The following is a 12012-nucleotide window of genomic DNA, read 5'->3' as shown; positions in this document are numbered from 1 at the left end:
CTGTCTTCCCGATTTCTTGGCTAGAGGAGTGAGTGCCTCCGGCAATGTGCCACCCATTGCCGAAGCCTCTTGATTTGGATTTTCCCATTTATAAAGAAGGATGGTAGCAGGCTGTCGCTGAGGATGCTGGGTAGATTCTATTGTCCGTGGGCTTTATTCCGCCCCCAGGAAGAGAGTTACAAAGCAGGTGATGGAGAAGGGGGCGGTGGAGCTGTAGGGTTGAGAACCTTCGGACTAAGGCGGTTTTGAAGGCAGCAGCCAAGAAAAGTTGTGCGCCAGGTCCTTACAAGAGAGTACTTTATTAGTTCCATTTTTAGGGTAAAAGAATTTCAAAATATCTTTTAACTTTTGGAGAGAAAAGAAAGATGACTTATTTCATAATATTTCCACTTAGAGAAAAACTTAAACCATAAAGAACAGATAGAGTCAAATGGCCAGAGCTAGCGGCGTGGGGGGAGGGGAGACCAGCGGACTGTGTAGGGGGGCCAGACTTGAATGCAACAGGAAAAAAGGAAACAAAACGGGATATCCCATTGTTGCAAAGTTTGTTGGACTAATTTATCAGTGCCCTTGTACGGTGATTCCTTTCAGAGAAGAAAAGCTTGGTCCCTCTAATCCAGCCCATAAATTGCCTTCTGTGGCGGGGGGTGGGGGTGGGGGTGGAGGAAGGGGACGGCTGAGTAAGATGGAGGGATGCTGAAATTCAATTCAATTTCCTAATGGATTGGTACTAAGAAAGAAAAAAAAAAGCCAAGCAGTGGCTGCTGTAAAATAATTAGCAATTAAGACGGCCTAGCTTCTGTGTTCGGGAGATGCCAGGTTGAGAGGGAAGAAGGGGCCCGGTGCGTCTCTCAGAAAGACACATTTCCCTCCGGGTAGCGAAATCAGAGTGGCTCTCCCTCCGAGGCCGCAGGCCGGGCTAGAGGGAGCAGCCTGGATGGTGCTTTCCTGTGCTCTCATGAACAACACGTCAGAAGCTCTACTGAGTAAAATCTAACATACTCCGATTAAAGTTTAATGATTGTATCTCTCCCTCACAACAAAACAAAACGACCTCACTCCCACTCCGGGCACTGGACTGTCCCCTTGTTTCACCTTCGAGCCTTTTCCCTTATGAAATGTCATCTGTGACATATGTCCTTGGGGCGGGGGGTGGGGGTAGGAGTCCAAGAACCTTCTGGGCAGCCAATTCTGGGCCCGCAGAAGTCAGATGATCTCAACAGCCAGAAACATTCTTGGGTCTGTGCTTCCTCTGATGTCTGGTGTCCTTGGGATCAAAGCCCCTCTCGTGGGCACCGAATAAGGCCCACGGAGGCGTCCGGGCCATGTACTCCTGCGCACTGAACGTTTTGGACCCCCCGCTCCGTTCGTATTCTCGGATGAGCTCCTGGAAGCGGTCATAATCGATCCACGTCCACCAGTCTCCACCAACCTTAAACTGGAGGGAGGGAGGGAGAGAGAGGGAGAGAAAGAGAGAGAGAGAGAGAGAGAGAGCATAAATACATAAACAAATGGTCAAGTCAGAGCCAAAAGGTCTTAATGGCACAAAGACACCCACTGGGCGGGGGGAGTGAAATAATAACAACAACAAAAATCAAGATGTTTTCTATCATGTGACAGACAATTCTTCCTCCCGCTCGGGATCCGTGGTCAGAAGGGAGTCTCTTCGCCCCAGAACTGCTGGCGCACCAGCCTGGGAACACATACATGATTGCTGAACAAAGAATCCTTCCTGGACCTGGAGGTCAAGTTAATCCTGACCAATACCAAAAAAAAGCCCCAAAATGCCACCGATTTTGACTCATAGGGACCAATGGGACAGAATAGGACTAACTGCCCCTGTGGGCTTCTGAGGCAGTTGAGTCTTTATAGCAGCAGAAAGCCTTGTCTTTCTCCCATGGCGCAGCTGGTGGCTTCGAACTGCTGACATTGTGGCTGGCAGCCCGACACACAGCCTACTATGCTGCCCAACACCCACAGCCTGCCAGAGGACTGTGACTCAGCCGGGCAGAACTGTCCCATAGGCTTTCCGAGGCTGCGGCTCCTCCTGGATTCAGACTGCCACCTTTCGGGGGCCACGGTCGGTGCCACCCTTTGTATCAGACACAGGGAGTTATGATGGCTTTTTTCCTTTGATCGCATGGTCACAGCCAAGCTATTTTTAATTTCTGCTGCTGCCACTGCCGCTGCCTACCTGGTCTGAATTTTCATGGCTGTGTCTACAGCACCTGTGGAATTAAAAATCCTTTTCATGACTAAGGTGTGTTTGTGTTTGGGGGGCCCCTTCAATCAATGCCTTCCCATTTTGAATTGCCAACGAAATGACTTAAGATAGCCTTTTTTTTTTTTTAAGTCAAATGTGCATCTCATGCCTAATGAGTAAAAAGCCTGATTAAGAATTCCAGTTCAATGAAAGGAACTAATCTAATTTGTACTCTTTTAAGAAAATTGCTTCTCAGAAGTCACTGTAGAATAAGGACCAGGAATGAAGGAACAGAAAAGGTTGAAGTGGCTCTGGTTCCTTAGCCCCTACAGGAGTCCGAGACTTTTTTTGGGGGGGAGGAGGAAGTAGAAGATATACATAATAAAACATTCGCCAACTCAGAAACTTTTCCGAGAGAAAATTCAATGATGTCAGTCACATTCATCCTGCTGTGTACAAGCCTCACTCTCTCCGTGTCCCCCAAAGTACGTGCCGACTTGGCTGGGCTATGATTCTCCCTGGTTCGGCGGCTATGTAAAGACGTGATCATCCTCCGTGATGTGGTCACCCTTGACCCTGATGTAAGGGGCTAACCATGGAGCGTAACACTCCCCCCTCAGGGCACAGCCCTGATCCCATGTCAGGAGTGTTCCTTGGGGTGTGGCGAGCATCACTGTCTACCTTGCAGGAGGAGAAAGGAGAGGGAAGTGGGCAGAAATCAGAGGGCTCCATGGTAGCATCGGGCTCTGGACCTCGAGCCCCTGTGCGGAGAACCTCTCAGCCCAACAGAAGAGGGGCACTCAGACTCAGGGAGCTCCCCGAGGAACACGAAACCCACAGGTGTTGAAAGGAGACGAGGACCCTCGGACAGCAGGTCAGACATGAGGGGCTGGGGACTCCTGAGCTGACAGCAGGTATCCTGAGGGGCCGTGGGAAAACCCTCACTGTAGCCAGCAGGTCAGAAGTGAGGCTGGCGTGGGGTCAAGCTGCGGCTGGCATGTGAGGTCTTGGGTCGACCGAGCAGTCTGAGGACTGTGCCCTTCACCTCGTGAGCTCTGACCTCGCACCGGCTCAGAGGAGGAAGGGCTGTCTGGGCAGCTGGTGTCAGGCCAGATGGGATCAGGACCGGGAACAGACGGACTTAAACAGGTCAGCACGTGTGGCCTCAGAGAACGGCGGTCTCACTTCCCTCGCAGGAGGGCACTGGCGTTACTGGGGTGGAGGAGCTCTTCATTTCACGTTACTTCCATGAGGAGTCCCAGAGGTGCAGTGCTTGATTGATCAAAGTGCCCAGCTGATGACCAAAAGGCCAGTGGTGTGAAACCACCAGCCCCTCTGCGGGGAGAAGATGAGGCTGCCCGTTTCCCCACAGACTCGCCACCTTGGAAACCCCACGAAGCAGTTCCACTCTGTCCTGTATGGTCCCTGCGGGTCAGAGGGGACTTGATGGCAAGGGGGGTGGCCTTTGGGTTTTGACTTGGAAAAAAGTCATTTCTGTAAGAAGGCCGTTTGCAAGTCCTTGTCCTGTTCCCACCTTTGGGACCCTATCAAGTGGTCCGCCCTCTTTTTGTTTCTCCAAGTAACAGCTATACTGGGTTGTGCTTCGCGAACCACAAAATCCCAGCTTTTAAAGTGCACACGTCGATGGTTTCTGATACGTTCACAAAGCCAGCATCGCTGTAGAGGGTCCAGGTATTTGCATCACCCACGGAGAAACTCCGTAGCTCTCAGCAGCGACTTCTGGTCCCCTCTCCCTGCCAGGGCCTGGCTGCCACCCAGCTGCTCCCTGGCTCTGGGGAGCGACCTTTTCTGGGTGTTTTATAGCAGGGGATCGGTCTGGGTGACCCTGTGTGCTGGTTTCTCTCGGGGAGCTCAGTGTTTTCTAGCTCGAGCCCATCAACAGGATCAAACGCCCCTTTGAATGGGGAGTGGGCACAGGAAAGAGGGCGGCTGGCCATGCTACACCCCAGGCACCACCCTCCGCCTCAACCACCCTTGACCTGTGCAGACCCCCCATGCCCCCCACACCCACTCCGCACCCACTACTTTCACGCCAAGCCCAGACACCACATTGTTGGTCCACGTTCCTAGGGGAGACACATGAGGGGGTCGGGCTGCCGTGCGCAAGCCCTGAGGGTCTTTCCTTCATTTTATGACTGATTCTCTACCTAGAAAGACACGGGGTCTGGGGTCTGGGGTCTGGGTCTACCAGGAGGCTCTGAAAGAGAAAAATGAGAACAAGCATGAACCGAATCCCAGGAACAAAGCCTCCTGGGTGCCTCTGCATCAGTAGGCACCCCAACATTGCCTCTACAACAGAGACATCTGCCTGGGGCCGGCTTTGTGTCTCGGCTCTCGCCAGACATTCAAGGAAAGGACAGAGGAGGTTGGCTTGTGTCTGCACCGGGCACCTGCCTTAAACAGCAAGAAACACATGCACCAGGTGACGCTAAACAGAGGTGCAGCCGCTCACACACTGAGTCCCGCAGACAGAGCACCAAGGGCCCCGTGAAGCAAGGGGGGCGGGGGGGACGGAGAGGCGTGCATGGAGGAAGAGGGTGGGCCTCGATGGAGCCGCCTTACCTTTTTGTGGGCTATCAGGAGGCAGTTGGAGTGCTCGTGTTCACAGGCGACACCGTAGTCGGGGATCAGGGACACCAGCTCCTGGACAAAGTGCACCACCTCCTCGTGCCAGGGCACGTTGGCCATGGTCAGGCTGCTGGCAGAACTTTCTCCACAGTAGGTCACGCCCTGCGGGCATGGGACAGCCATTAGGGACAGTAGCCATAACTTACACTTCAAAGGCCAAGGGGTGGGTGGGCAGCCATGCCTTTGTGTGAAGATGGCGGCGGCGACGTAAGGTGCTCAGCAAAACCCTCTTGTGAGAGGTCGCAGCCAACGGGTGACAGGGGCAACCCCGGGGCTCCGGGACTGCAGCCCATCAGCTCTGTGGCACTGCTCGATCAGGGTGCAAACGCAGACGCCAACACTGTGCCAGATGATGGGCTAGAGTACAAAAGGTTCTCGTTGCCCCTCTGTGAAGGGAACCGTGGGTTTGGGGACCCATTCTTTGTAGGTTCTACCATCCCTCCCATTAGATTCCACGGCACACTGTAACAAGATGAATTCTCAACGGAGCAAAGTCCCTTTGTACAGTAACAGGGGCAGCTACTGCTCTGGTTAGTGGTCACTGAGGTGGTCCCCATGCACAGCAATGGGAAGCACGCCTGGTTCTGGGCCACGAGCCTCATGGTTGTCTACTGTGGTAGTAGCCTGTCAATCAGGTCGCAGCTTGGTGATCTCATATGGAGGCGCTAAGGAGATAAAGAACTTGCTGGAGGCAGGACACAGGCTCACACCCTGGAAGACATGCTTGCTGACAAGACACATGAAGCTATGCTAGCGCCCTGGTGCTGAAGGAGTCACGTGGAGACCCCTGCCAGCACTGAGATGCCTCTACTGCCACTGGATCCCCAAGACTTTGCGCCCGCTGGCCTGTGATTTTCCTGCATCTGGCGTCATTCCAAGTGTTTTGTGAGTCTGAAGAGGAATTTATAGATTGGTATCAGACATGTGGGCTAATCGCAGACTTATGGACTTGATCTGGACTGGGCTGAGACGTTTTCTCAATATTCAACTGCTCTTGTATATAAAGCTCTTTCTTATACACACAAGTGTCTCGGGACTTGTTTCTCTAGTCTACCCGGACTAACACTGCTACCGAGCTGACCGCTTGCTCCTTCAGGGTTCCCGTGGCCTGTCCTGAAGCAGACTGCTGGCCCTTTCTTCCCAGTCCCTCTCAGTCTGGAAGCTCCGCTGAGACCTGTTGGACATTCCAGCAACATGCAAGTCTCCATGGACAGTAGGGTGGTGACTGCGCGTGAGGTGCACTGGCTGGAATTGACCCCAGGTGCCCCACATGAAAGGCAAGAACTCTCCCACTGGGCCACCACTGCCCCCCCTCCACACCCCCTGTAAAAATCCCCCGGCCATCAGACTCACGAGATGGATGGACACAGTGGCTGCATGGGCGTGCTGGGACAGAGGGACAGTTGTGAGGACAGCACAGGATGGGGCAGTGTTTTGTTCTGTTGTGCAGAGGGTCACTTTCGGTCAGAACCAACTTGCTGGCAACAACGGATTCACTGGGCACCGAGGGGGAGCCCCCACTTTCCATTATGATCTTAGATCAAGTTGACCAATGCTCCTGTTAAGTGGTCCTATTAGAGGATCTTTGAAACAGGTAATTAATTACTCTGTAATATTCTTTGCATAGGGATAAATATTGGCATGGACTGACCTGCGTGGGAACATGCTGTCTGTGTTTTGTTAACATAGCAGGGCTGGTATAAGACATGTCCTGAGACAATCTCTTCTGACCTTTTTGTTTAATAAAGGGTCCGGTGATTTTGCAGAAATACTTTTTGATTCACCCACCATCTCAGATGGAACTGTGTCTCCAAAAAACATGTGCAACTTGGTTGGACCATGACTCTCTGGCTTGGCAATTACATGGGATGTAATTAGGCAGTTCTGGAATGCCCCTGCCCCACCCCCTCTACCACGTGACCAGATGTGATGATTCAATCTGCTGTCAGAGGGTTCACGTGGGATGTAACACACGTTTAATCCCTAACCCTGCCAGAGAAGCAGCAACGATCAGGGAGATCCACTCCCATCACAGAAGAAGAGCGGGGGTTGGAGCTCATTCTTTGGGCCTGGGGACCCTGTACCAAGACACTCTGACACCCAGGGGAAGCTCGGGGCCCAACCACGTGAACATCGCCAAGGAGTGCCATCCCCACAGATGCTGAAGGAGACAAGGACCTATGCCCAGAGCCCACAGAGAGACAAACTGTCCCCTGGATTTGGAGGTCCAGCTCCCACAGTGAGAGAATAAAGTTCTGTTTGCTAAAGCCACCCGCTTTTAGTAGGTCTGTGGCAGCAGCAGTCCAGAACCAGGCTCCCCCCAGCAACCTCCTCTCTCTTCCTCTCTCTCTCTCTCTCTCTCTCTCTCTCTCTCTCTCTCTCACACACACACACACACACACACACACACACACACACACACACGCCTATACAGATGCACCTAGCAAGTTCACTTAAGGTGGGAAAAACTGGCTTCTCATACTCTTGAACTCAATCTCAAAGCCCGGTCACCGAAGGCCCCCGGGTTTCATACCCGCGTCCTTTGCTTGGCAGCTTATGCAATGAATACTTTCTATCAGTGGCTCTGGAAGGAGCGTGCTGGGTTACGCGTGGGGCTGCTAACCACAGAGTCGGCAGTTTGAACCCACCAGCCACTACGCAGGAAAAAGATGAGGCTGTCGTTCACGGGGGCAGTTCTCTGTCCTTATAGGGTTGCTTTGAGTCAGAATCAACTTGTTGGCAGTGAGTGGGGGGGCGGGGTAGTTACCTTAATAACTTTGTGGCTCTTAAAATGTCCCACAGTCGAACTTTCTGGCCAATGGATTAGAAAATTCTAGACCTGCTTCCAGTAAGCAGGGAGTTACTGAAGTTAAAAGACAGAGAGAGAGAGAGAGAGAGAGAGACATCTGAGGCAAACCCCACAAGTGAGCACTTCGGCGTGACCCTGACCCTGCCGTGGCAGTGGGGACTCCATTGAGGCCCCGGAAGAGCATCCAAAGCGCTCGCCTCCAGATGGGCTGTTCTAGAGACAACTGGTGGGGAGGAGAGCAGGCTGCCAAAGGGACTGAGCGACACACCGCCCCTCCTGAAGGATCATAAACAAGAGAAGGTCCTCTATTAGCGAGCGATTTATGGAATTCATTACCCTGAATGTGTGCTTGGGGTGAAAACAAAAGAGCAAATAGTACTATCGATCAAAGAGGGGAAAAATCTTTAAGAAAGCCTGGCTGAAAACATTTTGCAAAACTTACCCAAATGCATTAAAAACACACACAGCCACCAACCAAACAACACAGAAATGCTCAACAGACCAAATTAGTCATAAGAATGCACTTTCTTTTGATCTAAATGCTGCTAATGGTGTGTGAGTTAAACAAACACCCGGGCGTGTAGGGGCTAATTCAGAGTCAGTTCTTTTTAATGTCGATTTAAATGTTCGTTCACTGAAGTACAGGGGTTGAGGTAAGTCCCCGTGCCGGAGACAGAGGTGTTGGGAAACATTCCAGGGCTTTGTGATCAACGACTGCCGGCCGGGAGACGTCTGGAAGCCTCGCTTTGGAGGCAGGAGGAGAGGACGGACACTGGGCATCATTGTTGTGCTTGCTGGGCACTCCTGTGCCATCTCCCAGAGTGCAAAGTGCTTCCACACGGACCACCAGCTTGAGGCAGGCTGACGGCAGCCACCTCAAGCCACCATTCCTTCCCCGGGGACAGGAACGCGGCGGGCAGGATGCAGTCTTGGGGACTAAGCCCGAACAGCCGCCTTGGGGACCCAGGGCCTCATTCAGCTTAGTGACCCTCTGCCCCCAGGCTCTCCTCTCTGCTTGGCCACTGTCACTTGGTCCCACATCTCATCTCCTGAAGATGTGCCCCCTTCACTCCTGGGCACAAAGTGGGGGCCCTGAATGGCCACATGGGCTTTCTTCGTGGCTGCTGGCCACCCTCTCCCCGCCCACTCTCCCGTTTACCGCCGGCGGCGGCGAGCCTATCCCCCACGACTGTGAGAAGCAGATGGCTTCGGCGTGGCAGTGGAAGAACAGAGAGATGTATTCCAGAACCTACTATAGGGCTGAGGTGAGAGAGGCAGGCCCACGGAGGCGCACCACCACTATTTGTGGGCCACGCCATTGCAGTCGGGGGCTTTTGGAGGGGCCCCAGGTGAGGGCAGCCAAACAGCCTTGGTGCATTCTACCCCAGCAGCCACGCCCTGTGCTGGCCATGGCAAGGGGCTGAAACCAGGGCCACGAGATGTGAGCGAGCTGAGGGGCAGGGCTCACCCAAAGCACTTCAAGTTTGTGCGGGGCAGACCCGGGAGGTGTGTGGCTCCGCACCCCGTGAGCAGCGGGTCGGAGACCTACTAGAGGACAAGTGGACCCTCAGGTTCATTGAGAAGGGGGTGGGGACACCCATTAGTGGCCAGAGGAAGGAGCGGGGCTGAGTCATGTCCTGGCCGACTGCTCTCTTTTCCCTGCTCCCCCACTCCCGCCCCCGAGGAACACGACAGTCTTTGCAGAAGGCAGAGAAGAAAGAGCATTTGCTGTGGGGTGCCGAGCTGCAGGAAGAGCCGTGTTCTCGTAGTTTGCTGCTGGGTGACGAGACTCTTCACCCAGTGTTTGCCCTCTACTTTGGATAACAAAGGAGTTTTTAAAACCCCACTGCCACCCAGGCGATGCTGACTGATAGCGGCCCTATAGGCTAGGGACTGGCCCTGTGGGCTCCCAAGCCTGTAAATTCCTACAGGAGTAGAAAGCCCCATCTTGCTCCCTGGGAGCAGCTGGTGGTTTCAAATGACTGACCTTGCAGTTAGCAGCCTGACGTGTACCCACCCTGCCACCAGGACCCCTTAAGAAATAACCGACTCCATGTGTTTCCCAGCTAGCACACCCAAAACGTCGTCCTTTATCGTAAAACTGCTTCACTAGCTCCCCGAGAGAAAAGGCCCTGCTTCCCAGGCTGGCCCCGGAGGCCACCTTCCCCTGCCACACTCTGCCTCAAGCGCTTGACTGTCCCGGGAAGTTGCCAGCCTTCCTGGAGTCCCATCAGCTCTCAATTCTCCGCTCAGAACCTGGGCTGAGGTCTCTGGTGCTGCTTCAACCACAGGTGGATGGTTGTTGCCAAGAGAAACTCGCTCTCTCCGCGGGCTGGGAGGCTAGAAATCCGCACGCCGGGCCCCAGCTCAAAGGGAAGGCTTTCTCACCCTCCTCCCAACTCTGGGGGTGTGGGGCTCCTTGTTTCCTTTCACCATCCATGGGCTCGGCATTTCTCAGGAGTCTCCGTGTATCTCCATATAAATCTTCTCCGGGGTCTAGGAGCGTCTCAGCACAGGGACCCTGGGTCCACAGCCCTCGGTGCGATGGACTGAGGCCACAGACGAAACATCATGGATTCAGAGAGGCCAACACTCATGCAGATGGTGCCAGACCGGGCGGCAGCACACAGGCTCTGGTACACTGGACAGAGGTTGCTGCGAGCCAGCACGGGCTCTGTGTGACAACAGCAGGTGCCATGCTGACCTTGTAGGGAGCACGGCATGGAGGGTACAAGGAGACGTCGTTGGACATGGTGTGCTCGTCGGCAGGGAGGGCAGACAGCCACAGTGGGAGCAGGAGACACAGCTTAAGTCACAGCCGCTAATAGCTGCAGGGCACTAGGGCTCTCTAGGTGGGGTGCTGGGCACAGAACAGAGGCGGCGTTTCGTTCACCAAGGGCTGGCGGCATCCAAGTGTTCCCAGCAGACAGATGCGTGCAACATGAAATACGCTTTCCTGCACGAGCCGGCAGACGAGCGTTCAGACTCCCAGGTTAGCCAACAGAGGCCCACTTACGCCAGAATGAGGCTAAAGTATACTCTTCACTTGCAGGAAATCCAGGAGGGAAACGGCATCTTACGGGGCCAGCAGAGAGAGAAAGGGGGAACTCGATACCATAAATGGCTTCCATGGACTCCAATGGAATAAAAGCGCTTAATGGGAGGCGACCTGCACCTTGACGGAGCCCGGGCACGGGCACCCACCCAAGGGCTCAGAGCCATTAGTCTGGTTCTCATATGAAAGACATTTCGGGTGAAAGAAGACATGGAAGCTGTGCCGGGCGACACTGGGGGCGTGGAGGGGTATGTCTGAGCTGGGCTCTTCAACTGCCCACCTGAGACCCCATTGTGTGCTGACTGGAGACCCCAAAGGCTCCGAGGGGCTCGCCAGGCACCGTGTCACTCCCACACCCACAGCCGCCGTCTCCTGGACAACCGAGGTGACCAGAGACGGTGGTTCTCTTTTCGGGTGGCTTGCAAACGAGACGCGCACAGAGACCGTGCAGGAGAGAGGTTTCCTATGCAGGAGAATGAAGGGGCCAGCGCTGGGAGGAAGCACGCGGCCAACGAGAGCCCGTGTTCATGGGGGCTTGGGGTTGAGAGGGGACATCAAGTCGGTTCTCCTCACAGGGGGCCCTGCACAACAGAACAGAACACTGTCCAGTGCCGCACTGTCCTCACGACAGATTCGGGGGCACGCTGATGAGGCACCGGCTCACGGACGGAGCTCAGAACCAGGTGCTCACGTGAGGGACAGAGCGGGAACCAGGTGTGAAACAGACCGCATCACCGTCACAGCTCAGCCACAGCCAGGGGGCCGGACCTGGTCTTTCCCAGGGATGGTCACGGTGTCAGGAGCGCAGGGGGCACCACCGCTGGTAACGCACGTGGCTGTCCTAGGAAAGACTGCGGCTCAAACCCACGCCGCAGCTTCAAGGGGGAAAAGAAGCATCGGGGTCCTTTGGGGTCACAGGCTGGGGAGCCCGATGGGGCAGATCTACGCAGTCACAGGGGCTACCAGGAATCCCACACATCAATCACCACACGGGAACAGGTACCGAACAGAAAATGCCCCTCAGAAAATGACCCTGTTTCAAACGTAGTCCTCTAGAGAAATAGCCTTTAGGGATTTTTCTTTCAGATTTATATAAGAACAAAAAAACCACAAAGAAAGGGAAATTTGAAAGGTGGCTGTGAGCTGGCTACCGGGTCGATATCTAATTCTGGGCGACCAGACAGGACTGAGCAGAATTGCCCTGGGGGGCTCCTAGGCGGTGGTGCTCCGGCCCAGGCACTCTGCGAGCAGACTCGACCCGCGGCAGCACTTGTCAAAGGCTACGTGCTAAATGAA

At 54.4% G+C, this 12012-nt stretch overlaps 1 protein-coding gene across 1 annotated transcript in view; it reads right to left on the bottom strand.

Moving 5' to 3' along the window:
* Positions 1 to 280: 280 nt before the first annotated feature.
* LOC101654926 (S-adenosyl-L-methionine-dependent tRNA 4-demethylwyosine synthase TYW1) overlaps positions 281 to 12012 on the bottom strand; it is an 82568-nt gene continuing 70836 nt past the window's right edge. The window contains exons 15-16 of the mRNA XM_045284522.1: positions 4787 to 4954; positions 281 to 1438 (exon numbers count right to left, since the gene is read on the bottom strand). Of these exons, the coding sequence (XP_045140457.1) occupies positions 1217 to 1438; positions 4787 to 4954 (390 nt within the window). The 3' untranslated portion in view covers positions 281 to 1216. The remainder of the gene's footprint in view (positions 1439 to 4786; positions 4955 to 12012) is intronic.

This window comes from Echinops telfairi, unplaced genomic scaffold (genome assembly GCF_000313985.2).
Source record: "Echinops telfairi isolate 266 unplaced genomic scaffold, ASM31398v2 ScPeMD7_5;HRSCAF=22, whole genome shotgun sequence".
NCBI lineage: Eukaryota > Metazoa > Chordata > Mammalia > Afrosoricida > Tenrecidae > Echinops > Echinops telfairi.
The sequence above is the reverse complement of the archived record's forward strand: the minus strand, read 5'-3'. Positions and strand labels throughout refer to the sequence as shown.